Genomic DNA, 26,552 nt, shown 5'->3' with positions numbered 1-26,552 from the left:
TGTATGTATGTATGTATGTATGTATGCACACTAGCAGTATGCGTTGGGCGCAGCTGGCAAAGGACATGGTTAATTGGACAGACATGGGAGAGGCCTCTGCCATGCAGGGGGTGTAGTCAGACTGATGATGAGGATGATGATAGCACCAGATGCTCTGGAACCTGCCTGACGAAGGGTTACGAAATTTTTTAAGATCTCTTAATGAGGTATGGCAAACACCAAACAGCCTGGTTAACAGTGTAGAAGGTGCCTGTTTTGCTGACATCGCTATCGTCATGTGTCTCGAAGTTATTAGAGAGGATGGTATACAGTCAGCTCTCCTGGCGGGTGTCCAGGGAGGAAAAAAAAATGAAGGTAGTAGTTTCGGCGGCTGGGTACTTGCACGGAAATCAAGCAGTTGCACGACTCGACCGAAGCCAGTGTAGCAATTGACAGAGGAAACACAAAGCAGGTGGTGGCGACTAAAACTTTATTTGACACAGGGGTGTTTAGGACCATTTCAGCGCTTAAAATATCTGTTCTTCAATGAGCAATCTCTCTCTGACCTACTGGGTGAAATTCCAGCATTTCATTTTATCTTTTGTAATTGGATTCTGTTCGCGTCTCAGCGCAGAAGAAAGCACCTCATAGTTGGTAACCCATATTAAGCTAAGCAAGATAAAGGGTCTTTCAACCCTTGCCTCGTTTAGAGGTGTATCGAAAGCTATATTGGGGCGTACTGAACATAACATATCGTCAATCGATTAGAAGTTCAATCGAATCGAATATTCGCACAGCCCTCCTTGAATTCTTAGGCCATGAAAGCACGTGTGGGTGGGGGGTCCGCAGTGCACACTTTTCTGCGTGCCTCTCAGCCGCAGTGATGGAGAGATAGAATTTTGGGCCAAAATCTGCGACTAGGAAAAAAGCCAAATAAGAACTCGTCCCCAATAAGACACCCAGCAAAATGCGGAAGAGCAAAGTAAAACCACGACCTTTTATTCATTTTATCGAACCAGAGTTCATCAAACCCGTGTGCCGCAGCCACAACTAGTGGTGCTGGAACCCTGGGCAGCTGCGCGACCCCCATTCCAGCTGTTGCTCTCATTAGCGCTATCCACGTATTTCAGCTGCCGCTCTGGGAGCACGTATTAGAACATACGTCGTTGCATGCATGCGGCACTGAAAGGTCAACTATATATCTACCTATTTAGGAGGGCTTCTCGTTAGACATGGAACTGCCGCGGGTTCTCGCGGTCATCTGCGCTGCACTTTTGTGCTGTACTGATGCCGCTCCTGAAGGTATCATCGACACGCTACTGCAGAGCAGGCCGGATCTCGTCGTCTACCAGGACTTCACAAAGGTGAGGCCGCATTAATTGGCGTCCAAAAGAAAAAAATGCGGTAGGCTTTTAACTTAATTAACCGAGTACGCTTGCGAGAGCCTGGTTGGCTAGCGGTTTTGCTTTGCTGGGTCGTCAGCACATCTGGCGGCGATATCTGTTCGATAGTAGTGAAAGGTGAATTACTGCGACGTGAGAAGCGCCGGCGACTATTACTCTTGCCCAAGTAATCGATGAAGCAACGGGGCGAGAGGCAGGGTTACAAGCAGCAGTTAGGAGCAGATGGGGCGAGCTTGAAGGCTGGCTCTTCTGCCCACTGACGTCATCGGTTTAGGGGACGCGCAATGAGGTGTGTCGCCTTAATCGGTTGCGAGGTACTCCTGGAAGAGATTTTTTATAATTATTTCTAAACTATGGGGCCCACACATAGCTTTAAAATTTGACTAGAATACTTACAAATACCACCTGTACAGATCTGTTGCCCTATAATATGTCCATGGAAATTGTTTCAGGGTCCCTTTAAGGGGAGACGCGGGCCTTGAAATGATCAAATGTGCGAAAATTTCGATTTTGCAAAAAAATGCGTTTTCGGAATCAATACAATATAATGTCCTGCATAAAAAGTTTCATGATCTAAATTTGATTTCCAACTACCAAAATATCTATACAATGCGTACCTATGAAGCCCGGAAATGACGATTTCAGAGCGAAATATGGCATGGCATCGCGCCTGTGGCTTCCCACGACCGCGTTCCCGATGGCCGCAATCTTGACTTTGTTTAAAAGCTGGGCTCCTCCCAACTACCCGGTATTACTCACTACTGAGAAATATTTTTGAAACGTCCGCCTTCCGTTGTTTTTTTTAGGCTCCTACAACGACGCCAGAATGGCTGGCGCGCGCACTTCGAATGCACTTTTCTCAGCTTCGTGTTTTTTGCCAAGAAGACCGGTCTTACGGAAGTTTTTGTTACGTTTTTATAGAGAAATTTCAATTAATCCTCAATCGTTGAATTCAGAAAGGACTAAACTATGCAGCTATTGTTTTTGTTTGGCTGAATCAAACATTTCAAATTTTGTGAACCATAATGTCACTTGACTATACTTCATAATTATGGTGTTTGGACAAAATTTTACATTTTTATATGATACACTTCAACAACAATATAATTAGCATATCTCCATATGGCATATGTTTGGCTATGGCCACATATAAAAAATTTGTCTTAACAACCCATGACAATTTAACTACTTACGCTTCAGTTATTTTTTCCACAAAATGGGGACTAATTGAGATAGACCGAAACTAATCATATTTTTGAAATTAGGAAGAAGAAACACATATACATACCAAATTTCATTGTGAGATCCTTAATAAAAAGAAGTTCATATCAAGACCCGCGCCTCCCCTTAAAAGAAGTGAACTCGTAGGATTATAAGGCAGGGCATTTGCCATGCCGACGGACCTTGTCGCTCGAATTTTCTTTTTACAATAAATGAGCACTAACGGAGTCACCTTTTACTTTCTTTTCATGAGCTCAAGAATGTCCTTGCTACTACTCGCAGTGCATGTTTCCGGGATCAACGTGGTACACGCTGTACCGAAGCACGAGGCAGTCTGGGTTCGGGCCTCACGACAGCTGCCTTAGGGAAACCCAGTTGAGCCAGTTAGCTGACGGAAGCGCTCGCGTCCGCTTCCGCTACGGCGCCGGAAACGAGCGGTTAGTTCCTGCACTTTTTCGTGCATGTACGGTCTTTGTCAAAAGTATACAGCCCAAGGGGTCTGCTTCTGAGCCCTGCATACTAAGGAACCCTAATCTCACGAAGGCGGGAGGAACTCAACTCCTGAAGCCTCCCAAGCTTAGGACAGTAAAATGGCTTGGAAGCAAATCCCTTGGGCTGGATATTTTTGACAAAGACTGCTCGTTTACGCAGAGACGATGTGTTGACAACGGCGACTTGTCGTCCCCTACAATGTGTTGAGGACTCGGGAAAAAAACTGAATTAATTTCCAAGAATTAAAGTAAAGATGGCCCCATTTCTGAAATTGCGGGTCTAGTGGGAAACACACAGAACGTGAATAAGTTCGATAAGCCTCACTTTTAAATTTATGCGCATTGCGTTAAGAAAATAGTGCTGCAAGCAATGACAAAAAAATTTAGAAGTAGCATTTCGTGTTGGTCGTGACGAATGGGAAAGCGGTTCCACAGGGACTACTGGTGCTTCGTGTGAATGTTCAGTGAGTTTAAGTGAGCAGGATGTCATGGAGTATGATCACATTTCAGAGAAATGATGCCGGTGTAGGACGCGAACCCCCCCCCCCCCCCCCCCCAAATTTCGCAGTGTTATAACTCTTGAAGTTGGGCGTTTAATGAAGCTTTCTTTTAGAGAACAGCTCTAAACAGGAGGCGTGCTTTGATGTTGAGTTATCTGTGTTTTGGTGATCTTAGAAATTAGGCAAAGGCCATACAAACGCAGATAACCGTATTCGCGTGACTATTGATCAACTTGAATATTTGGCGAGTCCACTTTCCCCACATTCCCACAAAGAACAATGCACTGTCGCCGTGTATGAAAACAAACCGCTCCTTTGCACGTTAGTGTAGGTTTTCAGATGTTAGCATGAGGAGACATGAAGGTTGTGTAGTGCAACAGCGCCATACATTAGCTTGGGGGGTTAACATGACTACAATTTCCGAGAAGGGTGCGGTGAGGGGCAGGCTTACGAAAGCAAACTGAGTTTTGTGCTACACGTTCAGTTTTACAGTAAAATCACTCATACGATCGTCAGAGTCGAGCAAAAATATTTCTCGTGCATCCTGCTTGTGCATCGCTCGTTGCCATACAAATTGTTACGCCAAGCGGCAAGAATTTGGCCCGGGCAACCACCAAAATTTTACCTTGGCCAATTTGGACCAAAATCGATGTCCAGTCATAATTGAGCGTGCCCATCATGGTGGCGACCTGCAAATTTGGCCCGGCCCATTGCCTAAATTTCACTTTGTCCGATTTCGGCCAAAATCATTGTCAAACAATGATTGACCATGCCTAACATTATGCCAACCTCCAAACTTGGCCCGGGCCATTGCCAAAATGTCACACGGCCCATCTAAAAAATTGACCTTGGCCGATTTGGGCCAAAATCGATGTCCAGCGATAATTGACCATGCCCTACACGACGGAGACCTCCAAATTTGACCCAAGTCATTTCGAAAAATTTGGTCCGAGCCACCAACGAGAAAGTTGTTCACAGCTTAGAGGAGGAGGAGGAAAAACCTTTATTGAGCTCTAAGATTGGTGAGACTCGCCGGATCAGATGGTGTCTTCCATCTTATTAGCAGTGGCCGTCTGCCCGTAGCCCAGGGCTCCGCTGCTGCCAGCTGACCCCGTCGGATCAGCCCAAGTTGAACGTCCTGACGGTCGCTGGAGAGCATTCCTTCCCACTGCTCCGCACTCGGGTTTGGTACCCGATTGCCATGCTGTCGCTTGTGCCGTAACTATTTACGTCATCGCACTTTCACACGTCACACATCAGCGGAGTTGAACCTAGGCTAATTTTCAGAGCGAAAAGCTGTACTCTTCCCATGCTAAACCTGAAGGTCAACTGGCTCTTGGATTTGACCTCTACCGGGAGGCGAGCCGCATGTGCAAAATCGCGCGTGGCGGGTGCCTCGACCTTCATCTTCACCTTCGTCGCCATAGCTGCGCGCTTGGCAGTCACGTACGCCGCTGCGCTGGCTGCTGCTCGGCCGCTCCTCCTCGCCAATTGTGGCATGTGATGTGTCACGTGACTTGCTCTTGCGCTCGGCAGCCACGTCCGCCGCTGCGACGACCGCCACTCTGGACGCTCGCTCTTGCACTTGTGGCACGTGATGCACCACGTGATTTGCTCTCGCCGAAGTCTTGAAAAATAAAGCTGAATCAAAGCTAAACTGTGTCCAGCTATGCTTAACAGAGCTTTCGCTCTGTATATCCTGGCTCAGATGAGTTGAGCCACAGCCAGTTTTTTTTTACTACTTCTTTGTGCAGTTCCCCGAGTCGTGCTCCTTCTTTATATTTTCAAGCTTTAAACCTCTTAATTATCACACGCCCCGGAGATAATCTCTTCTGCATGTGTCTTTGCAGGAACGGGACGCTGATGTTCGGATCTGACGGGCGCAACAGCACGAACTTCTTCCGGAGTCTTCTTGACGGCGGTGAGGATAGCAGAGAGCACAGCACGTCAGGAAAATAATGGCGAGGAAGGCGCGGGTTCAACGAGTTGTGCGCAGTACAGCGACTTATTTTGCGCTGACTGGGGGCCTGCTGTTCGACAGATATTATGCTGCTATGTCAGCACAGAAAACCACAATGTGGCCGTCTACGCGTATCATTAAATTTTACGCGCTGGCAGCACTACTGTGTGAAAGGAAGGCAAGCAACAGTTATAAGTTCAAAAATCAAGGACATGAGTATTATCATATCTGCTGCCCAAAATATAGACAGTGTTTGGTTTTCCTCAAAAGAAAGTTGTTGGTGGCCAGTAAATGAGTGTGCAGGCAAAGAATCCTTAATATCAACAGAGATAATCTGTGAAGCTTACGAAAAGAACGATGACTCGTGCCCCCGATAGGCATGGCCTTCTCAGAGAGAGTTCATACCATCAATATGACTAACGGCTGCCTTGCAAGGAAGGCACTTTTGAAGGAACTTTGTTGGGGTTCTCCCCTGACTCTTATGGTCCTCATGTCTGTTGGTCTGTTGTATGTCTTGAAACCTTTCAATTCCTGTCTCACGACTCCGTAAAGCGGTATGGTTGGTTATTCTCCCACTGTCGGGCGACCTGAATATAAGCTGGCAGTAGACGCCGTTAGAAGAATATGGTGCCATGGTATTGAACCAGACCCTCTTTTTGCAACGTTCAACGCAGAGTTCAGAACCTCAGCACACAATGTTTTGTTCGTCGACTGTCATCGCTGCAAGGTCATGAAGAATGCTGGAAGTGAGTATATACGTGTGGTTTATCATAAGACTTCCCTTTTGCTCATCACCAGTTGATCCCGAAATATCGCTATTCACAGCAATGACAAAAGCATTTTACTATTTTCTCTATTCATTATGTATCAAGACAGAATTGAAGGCTTGCAATGTAACAGGCAAGCGTTGGTATCAAATGACGCTGAGGCAATAGGAACGATGAGTTGTTGGCGATGTTGTAAACAATGAATAATTATTTTTAAACATCAGGTGCCCACAAGATAAGTAATGTTTGCAGGAACGCTAAGGCGAAGCCAGACAAATGCAATGAAACGGGGCAGTTGAAGCTAGCGACATAATTTTTGCAAATTAAGACAGCATTCGAAAGTTTGGCTTCAAGTTCATATAGCTAAGCAAGAGGCACTGTTCGTCCAAGATGTTCTAATTTTAGATCTCCAGAGCTTGTCCGCCTTCAAACATGTAGTTTCTAAATACGATACCGCTCTAAGCTTTACAAAGTAATGCTCGTTCTTCGTGTCAGCGCCGGATTGTTTCCTGTGGGTGCGCCCGGCGTCCCTACGAGACGGCGTGCCCCAGTATTGCCACTTCGTGTTCGACCTACTGTGCGGTGCATCGCCCAAGTACACCATCTCGAACCCGAGCTGCCTCAGCGACGCCGGGGCTGCCTGACACCAGGTTCTAAGTGGTGCCAGGAGGGCTCTACATCCTATTGACCTGCATATAAGGAGACAACACTTCTTGGCACGAGACCGTCTAGCCGCTGTGGCATGGATAACCTGAAAGCTGCCGATAACAGCAGTAAAAGAGTACAAACACCAAGTTTTTGGAAGCGTGTTTTTGTCTTTAGAACGATGAGTAAGACATTCGTATACGTGGATCACCATTCACCTGCGCTCGGTAAATAATTTACAGTTGAATTTATTCTTTCATGCTGTGTCAGTTTCGACAGCCGAAAGGAAGGTATGACGTCAACTCGGACTTCGAGTGAAGTGAGACATCAAAAAACGGCAATTTATTCGCTTATTCTTCATTTTAATTCCCGCGAGCTGTTACACCGGAATAAAAACAAATAAGCAGCGATTATATAAGCTTTAATTTATGCCTCACGAATCAGAAAGTATAAGTTGCCGTCACAGCCACAGTCTGGCAGTTGAAACCGTTAGTGAACAGCATGAGAGAACAAAAACAATTATAAATTCCAACAATTATAACTCCTGCTGCCGGTTTGTGCTTACTGATGTCTTGCGAATAGTTAGAAAGAAAGCAAAAGGATTATTGTGCAGCTGTACCCCTTTCAGTTGACACTATAACACAGGTTAGAGTGATGACCACACGAGGATTTGTGAACAGGAACAAATTCTTGCTGTTACAGCAGCTGAAATATCTGACTGAACCTACGTGAGCACTCTAACAATAAATCCGAGCATTACTTCACAAACATATTAGGGGCCGTATTTCATAAGCTGTTCATTTTCCGTTCGTTTCGCGTCCATTCGGTCTTTTGTCAGTGGTTATTCAGATGTACCCGCGGCTTTCAAGCATCTGTGGCAGTCGACGTGGCCGTTGGATGCTTGGCGACCGGCCTTCGCCATTGGCTGCATATTGCGGCCAATGACAGCCAGTGGTCAGGTCCGGTCGCCTGCTGTTGACAGAACGCTGCGATGCACCTCACCATTGGCTGCATATTGGATCCAATTTCAGCCAATGGTAAGGTCCGGTCGACAACCATCCAATGAATGCAGATGTGAAAACGTCGGTTTCGAAAAGGACGAATGGTGACAAAAGTTATTGGCTGTACTTTCGTGCCAGATTTCTCAGGTATAGTCACACGACGAGGGTGAAAGCGGTGCTCTAGCGGAAAAACAGTCGGTCGACTGAGGCGTTTCGCCAGCGGTTGCGATATGCGAGGAAGGGTGTAGAGATTGAACAAGCATTTGGTTATCAGATTAAAGCTAACGTAAAAGAATGGCTAAAGTGCGCAGGTGCATACGAAGATCACGACAAAGTGGTCGAGTGCATTGGGCCGGAAGAATGCTATTGAGGGATATCGGATGACACTAGACTCCGAGTGCAGGACAGAATGACCGGAATAAATCTGGTCAAAGCACCCGAACTGACTGAGGATTACTACACTCGCAGGAATTTACGCTCGAAATCAGAAACAAAAAAGCTATAGATTGGGCTTTGGTTCGCGGAAAACCGAAGGAAGCAGATTCGTTGCAACCAAAAACTTGGAAGGGGAACCTTCGCAGTTGCGGAAGAGAGTAACGGAGGGCGAGATGACCTAGTGACTACGCAGGCACATTTGTTTCAAGTGCAAGGAACGAGGCCACCTGGCTAGAAACTGCGAAAAGAGAGACGTTTTCGCGAGTATTCAGGATTCTGGCGAGAACCTGCGCCTTTTGCAGCCGTACATGCAGCACCTGTTAATTAAAGGCAAGAAATGCTGAGTTCAAAGCGATTCTGTGCCTACCATAGATGTGGCACATCAGCGCTGCGTTTCTCCTGGTCACTTTACCGTACAGTGTGCGTAGATCCGGCCGGCGGCAGAAAAGCAGACTGTCTGCCTGCAACTGGCTAAGGTAGTCATCGAAGACCCTTTCGGCAATTTTGAACTGAGGCAGCGGCTTCAGCTAGCGAGCCAGAGCATTTCGTATATCTGCCTTCCAACAAGTCCGAGCAGATATTGAAAGATAGGGGAGAGTCGTTGTCACCCGACATAGTGGGCACAGCGTTAACCCGTCCGAGGGCACGTGATCTGCCAGAGAAGCTGGACTGCCCACCACCACAAGCATCGCCAGTGGATGCAAAAGCGAAACCCGAGGCTGCTCAGAGAGGCGACAGCGAGGGTTAGGGAGCTGAAAGCAATGCGGAATCTCTTGCACCACCCCGGCGCGATGGCTCAGTGGTTAGGGCGCTCGGCTACTGATCCGGAGTTCCCGGGTTCAAATCCGACCGTGGTGGCTGCATTTTTATGGAGCAAAAACGCTAAGGCGCCCGTCTGCTGTGCGATGTCAGTGCACGTTAAAGATCCCCAGGTGGTCGAAATTATTCCGGAGGCCTCCACTACGGCACCTCTCTCTTCCTTCCCTCTTACACTCCCTCCTTTATTCCTTCCCTTACGGCGTGGTTCAGGTGTCCAACGATATATGAGACAGATACTGCGCCATTTCCTTTCCCCCAAAACCAATTATTATTATTATTAACCTCTTTCGCCGGCTGACGACAGCCAGGACGTAGGCACGTGGTGTTGAATCCGGCGTCTGATGGCTGGAAGTCGCTCGCTCAACTGGCTAAGGCAACACGTGCTACTGAGGAGAAAAGCGAAATGTCAGTGAGCCGTTTGCTAGAAACACACAAGAAGGGCGAACCCAGAAAGAAAATTTCGTCCTACGAGAATAAAAACAAATGAAACGTCATTTCATCTTTTGTTTGGCCAGCGCCGTTTATTTTCCGTTACTAAGGTACCCCGTTCTGCACGGACGGAAGAAATGGGCTCTCACGTACCTTGATTATGTAAGAATCCAGGATCCTTTCCGGGACATGGGAGAACAATATTGATTACCTGCACATCGTGTTGGAAGGGCTGGGGGGTGAAGGGCATCCCATGAAGGAACGGCAGAATATTTAGATGAAATATAGTTCTTTAGCAGCAGAACTTTAAAGTGCGTCAGAAAAACGGAAAGCTACACACTACTGCTGATGATATCATTCGAGCATTCTAATATAAACTGAACCGTTTAGCTACCTTATTAGGCCACTGTTTAAAGGAATCGATTGGATTCGATTAACTCTTCTGATTTCAGAACGGTGCATACTCCACAGAGTCGAAGAAGCATTCTAATGCCTGCCGCTAGTTTTGTCCGAAGGTGTGAGGAACTTTGAAGGCCTCGTAACGAAGCTAGCTTGAAACATGGAACAGCTAGAGTGCGCTCTCCCCTGCCTTGCCTGACATGTCTCTTGATTTATTTTATACTTTCAATCAGCTGCGTTGCATATATCGGATGTGGGCTCATTGTAAGGACGCTTTTGTGGGAAGTTTTCTATGGGCTTGTAGCACTTCAGAAGCCCTCTGGTTCGTTTTGTAGCTCATTAATGAATATAATTAATTGATTAATAGAACAAATATCTCCTGAAGATCTGGTGAGTCGAGTGGTTTTCATGGGTTGCTTTCAGCGCTTGGTGTGTTTGGTAATGGCGATCTTGCGGGTGCGTCATATTTACACAAATAGAGGCGTCGCTTAGTCCGGAGGGGAAGGCACTAATAGAGACCACGAGAACATCGACTAAAAGCTGGACCGACCATTCTCCCAAGGCTTCGAGCAGCACCGCACAGCTCGACATCCTGATGCAGTGAGAGGCGGTGGGGGTGCTGTTGTGCCCGAGCAGCGATTTCAATGTCGCGTCTGGCTCAAAGCGTTTTCCACGGAGCTACAGCAAACAGCCTCTTGCACAGAGTATTCACTCCAGCTACGTTTCGTTCGTTTATGGCGGTCTGCGTGATCTCGACCAGAAAGAGAAGCTGAGCTCTGGGCGATGGCCGACAAAGCACTTCGCCCTGTTATGTTTTGTTCGCGTCATAGACAAGCCGAGACTCCGGCGCCTTTTCCCCAGCGGCGGAAAGAACGCGACCGGTGCTGCAGCCTGCTCCCAGCAGCTCGGATATGCCACTTCCGCAGAGCCGCCGCTTGTGTGGCTCGTAAATTAAGCTGCCCTTCGAACCTGGGCGGTCCTCTTCACCCTCCCCCATGACGACGTAATGTGACGTGTAGCATATGGATAATGTGCTGAGACCTGGGGAACTTTTGGTCCCCTTAAACAGAGCCCAACCAACATGCACGAACTCTCTTGTCCAAAATCCGCAAGATGTAATCTTTTGCACATGAAGCTCTTTCGTCTTCCAAAACTTCGCATCTTTGTTTCCTCGGGCGCGACCCCAAGGCTTGTGCACATAAGCAGGTCCTAGAGGACGACCTGGACGGACGGACGGACGGACGGACGGAGAAAACGTGCGGACAACGAAAAGTGAAAATGCAGCCCTTAAATGGATTTCTGCATTAAAACTTCGAGAAAGACAAAATTAGGGCAGCATCTCGCCGCCCACACTTTATTCTATTTAGACATGGGGGAAGAGGACTTCTTGGGTAGAGCTTCCTTGGTAATTTGTCTATCCCCGCTTCATGTCGTGTTCAAGGCAGCTGGCGTCCGAGACCTGGTACATGGGCTCAACTCCGCAGAAAAGGCCGTACAGGAATTGGCAGTGCTGGGGAAGGCCGTGGCGAAGAGAGGCCTCGGTCACCGAGAGCGTGCATTTTGGTCCTGCGACGAGCAGTAAGGCATCATGTTACGCCAAGCAACTGCTTGAGACTTCCGTAGCAAAATTTTAGGGCACGTGTTTTAATTCTCAGCAATCACCATGAGTTTGCACACAGCACACGGGAATAAGTGACCATGAATATGCATTTTGCACAGCTCGCGCTAATTAGTTCTGAAACAGGACATGAACGCTCCAGAAGAGTTTACCTCTATTATAAGGGTGACTACATTTCCATGTGAACTAAACATGAATCCTTGTTACCAGAATTTTCTGCGTTCATCCAATTTGTAGATTGCAGTGGGTTATGAAATACCTTTAAGATTGCACTTTAAAAATAAATTCATCATCGCGTTCCTAGAAAATTCATTTCTTGCGAAAGACGGGCTCAGAAGCCATGAGTTGTCCAAGAGACTCGATTACTTATCAGCAAAAGACAACGACTCCTCATAGACACAAAAGAACCAAGGCTGGAACAGTGTATGACTCCTAAGAGCGCCTTGGTAAAGAAATAAAATTTAAGAATACGATCGCCAAGCGCAACTATTTTAATGCTTTGGAGCTGAGCTGCAGAAAAATTCTATGGAAATGTGGAAATTCTTGAAATCTCAAGGAAGAGAACCTGCGGGCCTCCCGAACTTAGTGCATTGTAACGGTGATATGGTGGGTGAGTACTACTAGGAGGCCTGTTCACATAACACTTACTTCCATTCGGGTTTCACTCGACCTATTCAGGTAGATCCCTCCACAGTGGCAAAGGCACTAAGTATTGTTATGTCTGACCTGACTATTACACGCAACGGTATCGTAAAGCCGCATCAGGATATTAAACCTCGTTCTGCTGGCAGGCCTGATGTCCTGCTTTCGTATGTCCTGCGGGCTTGGTCTGATGGCTGCTCATTATTTAGTTATTTTGTTTAATAAATCACTTAAAACTGACTTTCTGAATGACTAGTGGAAAATGGCTGCCGTTGTCTCGCGTCCGAATGGTAGTTCAAGAAATAGTGTCGCAAACTAGAGGCCTATTTCCCTTGCTTGTAGCTGTTGTAGAATAATGGAACACATCCGTTACGGTGCGTTTATAAAACAAATCAAATGAAACAAATTATTCAGCGATTCCCAAACGGGTTTTAGTGCCACCCGCGCATGCACAACACAGCTGGCTGAATTCACTTATGACCCTTTTCCTGCCTTCGACAGCCGTGAACAGGTGGACTGTGTGTTCTTAGACTTCAAAAAGGCCTTCAAACAGCTCCACGCGCCCTGTTACCTGACATGCTGTGTTTTCGTTCAATTGGAAACGAAATGTTTCAATGCATAAAAAGTAATCTTTAAGGGGGCAAGCAACGAGTCTTTCTTAATGGCTGCTTTTCAGACATTACAACAGTCACTTCTGGCGTCCTGCAGGGGCCTGTGTTGGGGTCCCTTATGTCCTTAATATATGTCGGTGACATAGTGGGAAATATTAGTTGCCAGGTGTGACTGTACACAGAAGACAGTGTTTTATACTGTTCGATAAAAACCCCATGTGACATATATGATCTGTACAAATTGTCCGTACATAAGGCGTAAAATGGAACATAGATTTGAATGCTGCAAAATCCTACTCTATATTCCGCTTAAGCGAAGGCGTACCCCAGCTGCGTCTAAGTACCTTTTAAGCAACCAGCCTCTATCTAAAATGACAAGTTATATATATATATATATATATATATATATATATATATATATATATATATATATATATATATATATATATATATATTGGTGTTTATTAATGCGAAAGCACTATTCCGATGGGTGACCCCTGAGCAAGATCTCGCTATGCTTGTGTGCCAAGTGAAATAAATAAATAAGGCGGGGCGAACAAACCAGCTTCGCTGGCCACTGCACGAGAGCGCTATGCTACCACTGCAGTCGATCACGCGTCATGTTAAACTACAACATACCCTTGCTCTGCGCATTGCACATCGTCATCTTTGTCAACAAATACTACTATTAAACTAATAATCGCGCTTAGAGCTATGGGGCGGTAGTGACGAGAGAGATATGCATGCGTTGGCGCGCACAATGCTGTGGCAGAAGCACGGCAATACGCGTTGGTGTTGACAACACTGCTGCAGGAACGCGGCACTGAAGCACAGGCCAGCGTCGTACATTGGGTAAATTGGCATTGACGATGAAAAAGCTGAAGACGCGCATAACAGGTTCCCTGGGTCTGTGGACACCTCAATCGCGCTTTGAGGCACGTGGCGGTGGTGTCCCTGCAAATATATGTTCTTTCGCCCGATATTTCATGGTAAACAATGCTAAACTGCCAGCCATTTTTTTCTGGGGTAACCTCACCTCGATGGAGCAGGTCGAATATTTGTCAACAAAGGCTTCAACAGCGCTAATGTTATTAAACGCAGTTTCAGGGATGCTCTTCAGAAAGTTAAAGAACTTTTATATTTCACAAAGACCAGACCAATTACGGAGTACGCCGGGGCAGTTTAGGATCCTCGAGTCAGGATTCAATTTACAATGCTGCAGCGTGTTTAGAATCGTGCAGTGCGGTTTGCGAGCAACAACTATTGTTTCAGTGTTCGAAGCAAGTGTGTAAATCAGGAACTGAGGTGGGACTCTCTGGATAAGGACCGACTGAGAATTAGGTTAGAATTTCTTTGTTTCTTTCTGCCATTTATTTCAATTAATCTGCTATTCACCCTTAAATTTAATCACTACCACATTTTAGATCCGAAATGTGCGACCATGAATGAAATATGCACGGGATAATGTGCTGCACTATCGTTTTCAAGCGGTCTTTCTTTCCACACACCTTCAAAGAACGAAAAAATCTGCCTGATTGTGTAGTTGAATCCTTCAGATCGGGCTCGCAGCCAGAATTTTTTTTTCGTAAGGGGACCGAGACAGCTGTATACGGCGAAGCCCGGGGTGGGGGGGAGGAGGTAGGGGCGGTTGAGTGCGATTTCGGGGCCATCCGGGCCCCCTCGCGTACCCTCTAGGGTAGGTCCCTGCTTCACATTCTTCTTCCCAGCCCAGCTGTTCCTATACAGTTTTCGCTCCGAGCCCTTCTGACCTAATTACCCCTGCCCCTGATCCAACGTGGCTATCCGTTCCCCACAGTACCTCGACCGCCCCCCCCCCCCCCACCCCTCTACCAATCGACAGGAGTGGCTGGCCTCTGCGGCTCGCGTGGACCAATTGGCTCTTGTCATTCAGGTGGCATAGTACACACTGGGATATATGCAAAATTCAGCAAGGGCGCTTTCCTACATAGCATCGGTGCCATAACATAGATGGCCGACTATGCGTTTCCAGCTGAAGCAAAGCAGCCAGTACTTGCTTGTTGCATTCTTCGGAAATACGATTCATGCATTCCATCCATACATTTGACGCCTATCCTGCAGCACTAGTAGTTATTTTATAGAGAACTCCGTTATCTACATATGTTATGGCAACTTAGTTATGTGGGAAGCGCCCTTGCGGAATTATGCATCTCCTTTTTTTCTCTCTTGAATGCCGATCCGAGACAATGTTCCGGGCACTGCCTGCGGAATTGAGGCGTGCATGGATGTCCGGTTGCTGTTGCCCAATTGTCAGTCTTTTTTTCCTTTTAGTTTTTTTTTCGTTTTACAGTCAGTCTGTTGACGTATGTAAATGCACAGTTACTTCCCCTGTTTGTCTTTCCTGTGCCTGCCATTCATCGTTTATTTTTTTTACGTTGTGCGAATCGTTAGCTCATGTTTTGTATAGGACTTAATAATATACTCCCCTTACAATTATAGTTTCGTCGGGCTGCAGGAGTCGCGAATAAACAAATTAGTGATTAGAATACAGAGATTGGAATACGTCGTAATTTTGCCTTAGTACAGCCCGGAATGTCTAGCGCTTTGGGCAAACTGCTCCTAGTGGCATTTGTAGTTATGCAGAGCCCTTGCATTTCAAGGCAAGACACTCACCTGTTTGACTCTTCAAGATCTTGCAGTATTTGCAGTCCACAAACAGCAGGTCGTACAGCGCCGGCTTAGGGGCTGAGCAGAAGAGGACATGAACACGTAATTAATAATACTTTTTCAGAATATCATCAAAGTGCTTTACGAAGCTCGCGCGCTGTGTGTCTGCGTGAAACAGCTGAAAATGCCACTTTGGAGCCTTCCGAGTAGCAGAATAAAATGGCGCAGTGTCTTGAATAGAAAAAAAGTGTAATAGGTTAAACTTTTGCAAGAAGCCTTGAATTTAATAGGATAACAGTCTTAGTTATAGTTCGGCATTTGTGACATCTAGATCTCACTAAGTTAACAAGATCTTTCCTGAAACCTGAGACCGGGCCACATAGGGCACTGTAAGATGGTGGCTTCCGCTGAACGTCGTATTATTGTAGAATGTCGAAGTACAGGCTGGCACCAAGAGAAGACAAAAATCGTAAGCCAAGCTAATGTCCTCAAATTCTTGAGTGTCGCTGAAAAAAAAAGAAATAAAGAGGCTAGCATGGCTGCAATAAAATCGAGTATTCGTGTAACATTTAAACGCGTTCTAAATTTTCCTTCCCCAGCTTCCCTATGTTCTGGCCTAGTCCCTGTCAATGCAAATCGTAATTTATTTTTGTTTCTAGGGCAAAATATCTTCTGCGCGTGGTACTCACCTCCATCGAGCAGAATCTCGACAATGTTCTTTCCTGTTTGTCCCTCAGACGACCTGAATTTAAATGTTGAATTCCTGCAAAGAATCGAAAGTACAGTGGCAGCTGTAGAGACGTAACAAATTTATTATGTGCTAAAGAACGAAGGAAGATTTCTGGTTCTGATTATTGAAATATATTAGTAATGTCGCAGCGTTGCAATTAATGTAGAACAAAATAATTTGCAGCCGTGAACGCAGCAATAATTTCTCTATGACCTTTATGACCAATACCCGTCAAGAGAAAAGTGTACAACAGCTGTATCTTGCCGGTACTTACCTACGGGGCAGAAATGTGGTGGCTAACAAAAATTATTGAGCTTAAGCTAAGGACCACGAAGCTAGCCATGGAAATAAAATTGATAGGTGTAATGTTAAGAGACCGGAAGCGGGCAGAGTGGGTGAGGGAACAAACGTGGGTAAATGATATCCTAGTCAAAATCAAGAGGAAGAAATGGGCTTGGCAGGGCATGTAATGCGAAGGCGAGATAACCGCTGGTCCTTAAGGGTAACGGAGTAGATTCCAAGAGAAGGGAAGCGTAGCAGGGTGCGGCAGAAGGTTAGGTGGGTGGATGAGATTAAGAAGTTTGCAGGCAAAGGGTGGGTGCAGCTGACAAAGGGCAGGGTTAATTGGAGAGACATGGGAGAGGCCTTTGCCCTGCAGTGGGTGCAGTCAGGGATAATGATGTGCCTATGCACGCACCGAAACATTCATCAGAGTCTTATGACGGGTATCTTGCTAAATACATACATGGCAGAATGCGTAGTGTTACCAAGGCTGCAAATAATCTCACTGTAAGGCGCGAGAACGTTTGAGTTAATCAGCCAATGGGGCGGGAAGCTTATTTTGAGCCTTGTTATTGAATGTATAACGGTTGCTGCGGTCGCCATTTTTGTAATTGTTTTGTCTTGTTTCTCTTTACTTGTTTTATTACTTTTGTTATGGGATTTTCTTTATTCTTGCACTTGCCTTACGCATGCACTACGTATATTCCCCACTCTAAAAATGCCCTCGCGTCTCTGCAGGTATTTTCAAATAAATAAATAAATAAATAAATAAATAAATAAATAAATAAATAAATAAATAAATAAATAAATAAATTCAAACAAAGTAACCAACTCGGGATGCTGAGCAGAGCACCCCGTTTGTTACCCATTTATTGAAACGGCTCCGACTTCCAGAGCCACCTGAGGTGCAGAACTGATGTGTGTTCGTTTGTTTGTTTGTGTTTGCTTGTTTGTTTGAAAAACTAAAATACAGGCGTGCAATGCAATGTGCCCTTGGTATGACGATGACTTGACGACACAGGCGAGGAACGGACGAGGTTCAAAGAGAGAGGAAAGCTGCTTGGTGCACACTGCCATAGCCTCCTTTGTACTTTCTGTGCCTGTCAACTTTGCGCTCCGCGGCCGTCGTCGCCGCTCCTCCTCCTTTGAGAAGTTACGCCGCTGGCTGCCGAGAGATGGCGACAGCGACGTTGGGGCACCCACAGCCTGCCCACAGCAGCCCGGATAGCCGCGTGCCACGTGCTGTTGCTCTGTCGTCGTTACGTGGGCTTTTTTGCAGTGTGCAAGGTCTTACTTCCACTTTTCTGTGCCTTCCGATGCCGCAGGAATACAGCATTGCACCAAGTGGTGAGTGCCAGCTTTGATTTATCCTTCCGGCTATCGCTGCGTAGTGTTCAGCTGCATTAAGGCTTGTGAAAAATAGTGGCGGCACAAAAAACTGCGTTTATCACGCGTCAGTACTGCAATAGTAATTCGGGATGTGCACGTGTTTTTTTTTTTGGACTGCAAATGCTCCTTTTTGTATTATTTTTAATAAAAATTCCACTACCACCAATGCTAATTGCTTCTCTGCCTAGTTCGTCTGCGTAGTATGTTGGATGTGCTCCTGCGCATTTTTTTTTTACAACATACGCTAATTGTGAAATTTTGTGAAAAAATAGAAACAGAAGATTTACCTATTGTTATGGTGGCTACTTTAAAGTGAGCTTAACCGAACGATGGAAAGCTATATTAGTTTAAAATGTTGTCAACTCAATCGTTGTGTCCCTCTCTTGCATCGGAAACCGCCAAACTCGTATTCAGCCGCATTGAGGCCTGTGAAAAATAACGACAGCACCATAAACTGTTTATTACGCGTCAGTAAGGCAATAATATTAAATGTGCGCTAGTATTCTTTGGTCTGCGGTGCTAATTTCTTCCCTGGTTAGCTCGTCTGTGTGGTATGCTACATGTGCTCCAGGGCAGTATTTTTTTTTGCAATGTATCGGCTAATTGTGAAATTCTTTGATAAAATAAAAACACAAGCTTTACCTATTATGACCATTGCTTTGGAGTGAGCGAAACCGAAAGATGCAACGCGTATGTTTGTTTTCCTTGTTTTTCAAGTTAGAAAAAAAATTGTTTGCAGGACGCGATGAATCAATTAATGTAACAGCTGATACCGAAATTGTTCTTCTTACAGCTCCCAATGCCATACTGCTGCGTACCATTGTGCCGGTCGGACAGTAAAAAGAAGGAGCCCGGCGTTTCTTTTCATGAGATCCCCGTCGAAGCTGCACAGCGTGAGCAATGGCTGAAAGCAATACGAAGAGGTGACTGGGTACCTAACTGCACTTCCAACTATTCAAGGGTATGCAGCAAACATTTCAAAATCTCTGACTTCGCAGAGGGCAAACGGCGCCGTCTGAAAAAGGGAGTTGTACCATCAGTGTTCAGTGACTACCCGTCGTACTTGCAACCTCGAGTATTGAAGGAGAGGCACAGTGTAAGCGGAAGAAAAAGAGCAGCTTTTCAGCCCCACCATAGCCAAGATGAGCCAGCGAAAAAACTCATGAAGCATGACGAAAGCACGAACGTGGAAATGCCGGCGTCTGATGCTGACAGTGAGGTCTCTGAAGCCGCTCCAACTACAAGTGTCAACTATTTTGAAGTGACGCAACACCAATCAAGAGCCACTTGTACAAAGCATGAAGAAGAACTTGTCCGCGCCGACAAAACAACGCAAGCTGACATCAGATCTTCCTACTGGCTGGCAGTGGAAAGAATCAAGTGGAAGAGGAAGGAGAGAGACTTAAAAAAGCAAATAGAGAGGCTTCGCACCACGGTAGATAAATATAAAATGGAGCTGAAAAGGCTTAAAGAAGACAGTAATTTTGGAGATATAACATATATCCGGGAACAAGCGGAAGAAAAAAACATTGCTGCAGTTTTCCTGCTCAACCAAGTTGTCAATTTCAAGCGAAAAATGCCAACATGGTCTGAAGATGTAGTGCGACACTGCATTGTACTTAGGCATCTTTCTACAAAGGCCTATGAGCACGTCCGAAAGGAAAAATTGTTGAAGCTTCCAAGTAGGAACACACTACAAAACTTCATTGGAAGTACCTCTGGAGAGACAGGTTTTAGTCGCTTGGTACAAGCCCGGCTGAAAGCAGAGCTTGACAAGCTTGAATCGCCGCAGTCCAGAGTATGTTCTCTCATCGTCGACGAGATGTGAATAAAGCCAAGGTTGCAGTATAACAAGCAGCAAGATAGCTTTGTAGGCCATGTGGACATGGGTGTGGCCACCGATCTTGACAGTGCGCCGGTACTGGCAAATTCCTTGCTTTGTTTTGTAATTAACGGCCTGTCTACTTCATACAGAATACCAGCATCGTACTTTTTTACGAAAGGACTGAATGGCGCACAGCTGTCCAAATTGATGCGATATGTTCTCACTAAGGTTGAAGAGGCAGGCTTCAAGGTGGTGCGCCTTGTGAGCGACAACCATAAAGTAAACGTGAGTGCCATGAAGGACCTCTGCGGCGGATTCCTCACGTACAGGATACAGCATCCGTGTAATCCTGATCGGCTGCTTTTTTTAAGCTTTGATTATTGCCACGTCTTGAAAAACATCCGCTCTCAGTTCCTTGCATGCGACCTTGGAAAGAAAGGCGAGGTTTCGTCATCTCACTTGAAGAAACTCTACGAGATGCAGAAAGATTGGATTGTAAAACCTGTGAGGAGCCTAACCAGAAAACATGTTTTTCCGAACAATATTGAAAAAATGAACGTCAAACGAGCTGTCGAAGTTTTTTCTCCAGGCGTTACATATGCTCTGGAGTTTTTGAAAGAGCACTCAGGACAAAGCTGCCATTCATCATTTGCCTATGCGGGACCCACAATACTCTTTATGAAGAACATCCATCGGTGGTTCCTACTGCACGACACCAGCAACAAGTACCAACATATCGAGCAAAATTTCCCTGACGTCAGGCACTTTGACGACAAAAATGATTCTAGGCTGGAATGGCTGGAAGTTACATTTCCGCTATATATCGACCAACTGAAGAAAGATGCAACTTATCCTCGTGCCTTTTTCACAGCCGAAACGTACGAGGCCCTTCTGCTCACAACATACTCGACTGCTTGCTGCATTCGCTATCTGTTAGCTGAGGAGAAGTTCTGTTTTGTACTAACGCGGAAATTCAGCAGTGACCCGATTGAAGCGCTGTTTGGAACCCTGAGGCGGTCACTGGGATGCAACGACCAACTTGACGTGCGGTCAGTACTCTCAGGACTAGAAAAAGTCTTGAAGACGGGAATTGCCGCGACATCTGAACACAGCAACGTGCTATATCATGAGAGTCACCACAGCACTGGACTTAGGACTGCAGGGCTATGTGCACTTGGGAGGATCGATGAGCTTCCAAAGGCTGCTTTGGAAATCTTGGGACGCTTAGACGTGCAGCATGTCCCTGCTTCTCTACCTACATTGCAGCTGTCGGCCACGTTCTATGTAGGTGGCTACATTGCTCGTGTGATAAGTGAACATATGGAATGTGAGCAGTGCTGTTTACTCACAACCAAGCCACCTACTGGTAACCCACTCGAGCAGTTCACGCGAGAACAGGACCGTGGTGGGCTGCTTTACCCATCTGACGAATTACTCTATGTCTTAGACACGCTGCGGCTGTTTGTGGAGACAAGCTTAAAAGAAAACCCACGACTTGAAAATCCACTGAAGAACCTGACAGATGCAGCTGTTCCAGCCATCTGTAATCAAGGCTGCTGAAGTGCCCTTTCAGTGACAGCAGTCACCGTGAACATTTTTCTCTACTTGTAGCAACTAGATTCATCAGACCGCTGCTGGTGAACTACGCCTGTTCGATAACAGACAAGAATGATTTGTATAAGCCGCTGTTTCGGCAGAAGCCACTCTCACGAAAAGTAATGAAGCTGTAAAAGTAGCTACTCTTGTAGCACAGCGGCTGTTGTGAAATGTGTAAATAAATGTTGGTGCCTTTCTTCTTAAGTTTTGTTTTAGCGCAGCGTAGACTAGCATTGTAACTGTACTATAACCACTTACGCTAGCGGAGCAGTCATGTAGTTTTTCGAGCCATGCCCACGTATCTTGAAACTGCCTCACATAACATGTCATAGCGTTGGTGTTACTGGCTAACTAACGTGATCACTTGTTATGCTTAGAGGATGTCTGTTTTACGAGTAAATATAACGAGTTTGTACGATTCATGCTTAGTAGCAGTTATCCCGCGAGCGAATAACAGCGCTCCCATCCTCGCGCCGGCATTCGCACCAGTGCGCCTCGACACCTACGTCAGTGGCGCCCTCAGCAGCGGGAGCGGCAGCGCCGCGCAACTTTACCCGACGGCGCCGCTGTATGGTTCGCGCGGCGCGTTGACAGTCACAGAAAGTATAAAGGAGGCTATGACACTGCAAAGGGAGCAGCCACCCACCATTCCTGTCCGGCACCGTAGCGGAAGCGGAAGTGGGCTTTCCCGTCGACCACCTCGCCTATCTGGGTGTCCCTGAGACAGCCGTCGTCGGGTCCGAATCCTCCCTGCTCCGTGTTGCGGTACATCACGTACCAGGTGGTGCCAGGGGACACGCACTGCGGCGAGCATTGTATCGGTAGGAATTACGAACGACATCTAGCGCCATAAGCCATGAAGGTTGCGCTGCAAAAAACGCTAAGCGCGGCGAGTATAGTCTCTCACAGTTTCCCTGTATTGACGCAGTTGGATGATGTACCAGGTGTTTCAGGGAACACTAAGTAGTTCTCAAAAATTTGTTCGTTGAGACAAAAAATATGGCTTTTCCCGCATAGTATTACAAGTGTTGGCGGGCAGCAGAAAACCGGTGAATCGTGTTAAGTAGCTAGCAGATTAACTAATTTTTAATAATTGACTTTTTAACGAGCAGAGTTATGCGCCTCTTGATTATTATTATTATTATTATTATTATTATTATTATTATTATTATTATTATTATTATTATTATTATTATTATTATTAGTTACAATTAAAGATTTCTAGCCGGTTGTTAGTAATAGCCATAAAAATTTTTATACTTTCGAAAACGCGTTTACCCTTGGCACTGTGGATCGACAAATTTGGATTTTTTTCTAGTTACGTGCACTGGAAAGCTTACTTTGCCGCCATGCTTTTCGAAAGCGCATGTATTTTGAAACGATGTGGCCATATTTTGTCGAGCCAGAGCGCCGAGAGTAATAGCGTTTTAGAAGTTCTAAAAAACTGATTTGACTATTACTAACGACCGGCTGCAAATCTCTATTTGCAACCAGTTCCTTAGCTGTGATAATAAAAAGATAATTATCAGTAATTATTTAACCAGCTTACTAAACGCAATTCACCTGTTTTCTGGTGTCCGCCAACACTGGTAATACTGTACCACAAAAGACATATTTTTAACCCAAATATAATATTTTTGAAAATTACTTTAAGTTTTCCCTGAAACACGTGGTATAGACCAACCCCGATCTGCGCCGTAAGCAAGGTGCGGCGGCGCTGCTGTCTCCGGTAGGGGTTAATACTATTCGCCATTTAAAGGAAATGGCGAATTGTATTAACAACTTCCAGCAGAGTAAAGAAAAAAAAGGAAAAAAAACTGAGCATAGTGGCAACAACCACTGCCCCGTTTCAAAGGGGATGCTCCTACCTTCCATCCATCCATCCGGGGTAACATCTGAGGGTCCGCAGGAATGCATCCAAACAAAAGTTTGAAAAGTAGTTTACTTATTTCGCATTGCAGCTATACATGGCTTGCACCGACGTCATCAACAGGAATGCTGGGATACGCGGCCGCCATATTCATGACCCACCGCCGCTCCGTGCGCACTGGAGTGGTCGCGGTAGTGCCAGCTCGTGTTGTTTTCCGCGTGTGCGTAAGCGTTGCAGTCTCAGCATGGTCAACTGCGCCGTTGTGGGCTGCTCCAATCGCAGCGACGTTACAGGGAGAAAGAAAAGGCCAACTAGCGCGAGGTTTTTCTCTCTGCCGAAAGTGATCGAAAACCAGTGCGAGCGAACCAAGACTCTGAGTGCGAAGCGCCGCAGCTTGTGGTTAGCGCGCATAAAACGTGCTAATTTCAACCACGAAAGCCCCAATGTGCGCGTCTGCGGTGTGCATTTCATAAAAGGTGAGCCCACTGTATGTATCTCCGTTTTATAGAAAAAAAGCCAACACGACTACGTGGAACGCTTTGAAAACAGCTTTGCCTCCGCAGGAGAACCGTCCAACCTGTTCGACGAGACAAATCCAGACTGGGCCCCGTCTCTCAGTCTCGGCCACGGGACCAGGCATGCTGACTCCGCGCGGCACGATCGCAGAGCAAAAAGACTCGCTCACAAGCGACGGGCCGATGTTGAAGCGACAGCAGTGGCATCGGAGGCGTCGCCGCGTGCCTGTCCCGATTCCCCACAGCCACCGCAAGCCGAGGAAGTCAGCGCCGATGAAAATGAGACAGGTCAGTAGGCATTTTTTTTTCATAGTAATGCATGGTCATTTCTTTTTGCTTACGATGCATTCCAAGGCCTTTGGTGCGTTGGTCCGCTTACCTAGTGCTTGTGATGCCTAGCCAGCATGCAGTTTCGCTGGCTGCCACTCTAGTTTACGAGCTTATAAACTTTTTTTTATACAGGAATCGCTGTTCAAACCGACATGACCATGCAAGACATACAGGCACTGGAGCAGCATTCTGTAGTGCTGAATGAACATCTGCACACATTGCAGAAAGAGAAAGAGCAGCTCGAGGTGACTGAAGACTCACTGAAAAGTTGTGAAGCAAAGGTGCGACTGTACACTAGGATGCCAAACTTTGCTGTTTTATTTGCTGTGTTCGAAGCACTAGCAAGCTTCATTTCACACAATGTCAACAATAAGCTCACAAAATTTCAAGAATTCGTTCTGTTCATGATGAAGCTAAAAGTAAATCTGCAAAACGCTGACCTTGCATTTCGGTTCAATATTTCAGAGGCTACAGTATCGCGCATTTTCGACAAGTGGCTGCACGTGGCGTATTGCAGACTTAAAGATGAAATAATCTGGCCCACACGAGATGCTTTGCAAAAGACAATGCCACAGGCATTCTACGACTCGTTTGGTGCGAATGTAGCAGTCATCATCGATTGCTTCGAAATCAAGATAGAAAGGCCATCATCGTATCTTCCAAGATGTGAAACATGGTCCCAGTATAAAGGTAGCAATACAGCCAAGTTCCTGATTGGGATTGCTCCACAAGGTGTTGTTACATATATATCCGAAGGTTGGGGAGGCAGGGCAAGTGACAAACATATCACCGAACACTGTGGGTTGTTGGACAACTTGGTGCCTGGAGATGTTGTACTCGCCGACAGGGGTTTTAACATCAGCGAAAGCGTCGGTTTCTACTGTGCAAAGCTTCACGTGCCGGCGTTTACCAGGGGAAAGAAACAACTTTCAGCAGAAGATGTGCAGAGCACAAGAAAGCCCGCAAACGTGCGAATACACGTGAAAAGAGTAATTGGACTAATTAGGAATAAGTTTATTTTTCTGAAGTCTGTCGTGCCAATCGATTACGTTGTGTGCCGGCCAGGAGATGAAGTCGCACCACTCGACAAAATTGTAACTGTGTGTTGTGTGCTATCTAACTTGTGTGCATCAATTGTTGCTGCACCAAAGGACGCCACTGGACAGCAGGCTTCTCAGTGGATGGGTGATTGTGAATCCTGCTTCAGCATGTCTGAATAAAGCACTGGACAGCAGGCTTCGGCCTCAGTGGATAAGTGATTGTGAGTCCTGCTCCTGCATGTCTGAATAAAGCAAACTCAGAATCTGCTGACGGCATTGTCATTTCTCAACGCCAGATTTCAGCGTGTCCCATATGGGCCACGTGTGTTCCAGCCTCAAGACGCACTTCCAAGGTTGAAACATGAGGCAGCTGTCCAAGTTGTGTTACAGGTTGCTTAGCCTTTGGGTCCTTTGCACTCTGGACAAAACCACAGTGTAGTTTTTGGTGCTCGCTTGAGTGCCACGCATGAAAAGTGGAACCATTTGTAGTGGCAGGATGCGTTGTCGCAAGCAACCATCTTTCCAGTTTCTGGTCCACGGCAAAAACAGTAGACATCACTGGGAGAGTTTACCACTGGACCAGCATGCTGCCTGGTGAAGTAGGTGCTGAAAAGCTCGGGCAGGATTGCATGAATGAAGAATTTTCTTCCAGCAGCCAGAATTTTCTCACAAAAGTGCCTGTCTTTCTGTATTCTCTCCACGTGCAACAAATTAGGTGTCCACACCACGAAGTCGCACCACTGAACATCACATACAGCCATTTGTGTTTGCACTTGGTAGAAATATCCGTGTTGTCGCCGTAGCTGGACTACACCATTGACAGTTTCCAGGCAGGAACCTGCAGTAGCCATCTCTGTAACGTCCTTCACTTCCCTGAGCGAAAATGGGCACTTAAGTTCAACAACACCCTTCCCACAGCATGCGCAACAAACAAGACCATCTGGTGTTGCTCCAACAAACGGATATCTTGTACTCAGGTGCAGCCCCGACTTGGAGCACTTGAACATGTCGTGCTTCTCGGCTTCACTGGTTTGGTATGCCCTGAAGGCACGGGGCTCATTTTTCACTCCCCATGTGATGGCAGGCGTCTTCAGCGACTGCTTTTCAGGATAGCATATCAGTTTTAGCAGTGATATGCTAGGGTTATCAATGCTTGTGTGGCACACCCTTTTCATTACAGAAGCAGTCACCCTGCCCGCTCGGTACAAAAACCAATTAGACGAGCTGCTCTGTTGCCTTGTCAAAGCTTCAACGGCCTTTACGGTCTCTTCACTTATAATTATTGATGGCATAACATCATTGGCTTTCTTAACCAAAACATCCAAATCATGCGCCAACATTTCTTCGGAGTAGAGGTTTCTCAAACGGGCATCATGCATCGGTACAGGATTTTGAAAGTGTCCATCATA

The 26,552-nt window shown here is 46.2% G+C and overlaps 2 protein-coding genes across 2 annotated transcripts in view; both read right to left on the bottom strand.

Moving 5' to 3' along the window:
* Positions 1-26,552, bottom strand: part of LOC144099350 (small ribosomal subunit protein uS12) — a 247,506-nt gene that overhangs the window by 189,466 nt on the left and 31,488 nt on the right. The window lies entirely within an intron of this gene.
* Positions 11,388-26,552, bottom strand: part of LOC144097253 (uncharacterized) — a 33,730-nt gene continuing 18,565 nt past the window's right edge. Inside the window, exons 2-5 of the mRNA XM_077629997.1 lie at positions 22,035-22,189; positions 16,256-16,329; positions 15,573-15,644; positions 11,388-11,615 (exon numbers count right to left, since the gene is read on the bottom strand). Of these exons, the coding sequence (XP_077486123.1) occupies positions 11,464-11,615; positions 15,573-15,644; positions 16,256-16,329; positions 22,035-22,159 (423 nt within the window). The 5' untranslated portion in view covers positions 22,160-22,189 and the 3' untranslated portion in view covers positions 11,388-11,463. The remainder of the gene's footprint in view (positions 11,616-15,572; positions 15,645-16,255; positions 16,330-22,034; positions 22,190-26,552) is intronic.

Source organism: Amblyomma americanum, chromosome 7, assembly GCF_052857255.1.
Source record: "Amblyomma americanum isolate KBUSLIRL-KWMA chromosome 7, ASM5285725v1, whole genome shotgun sequence".
In the NCBI taxonomy this organism is placed as follows: Eukaryota; Metazoa; Arthropoda; class Arachnida; order Ixodida; family Ixodidae; genus Amblyomma; species Amblyomma americanum.
This window is presented reverse-complemented; position numbering and strand designations above follow the sequence as displayed.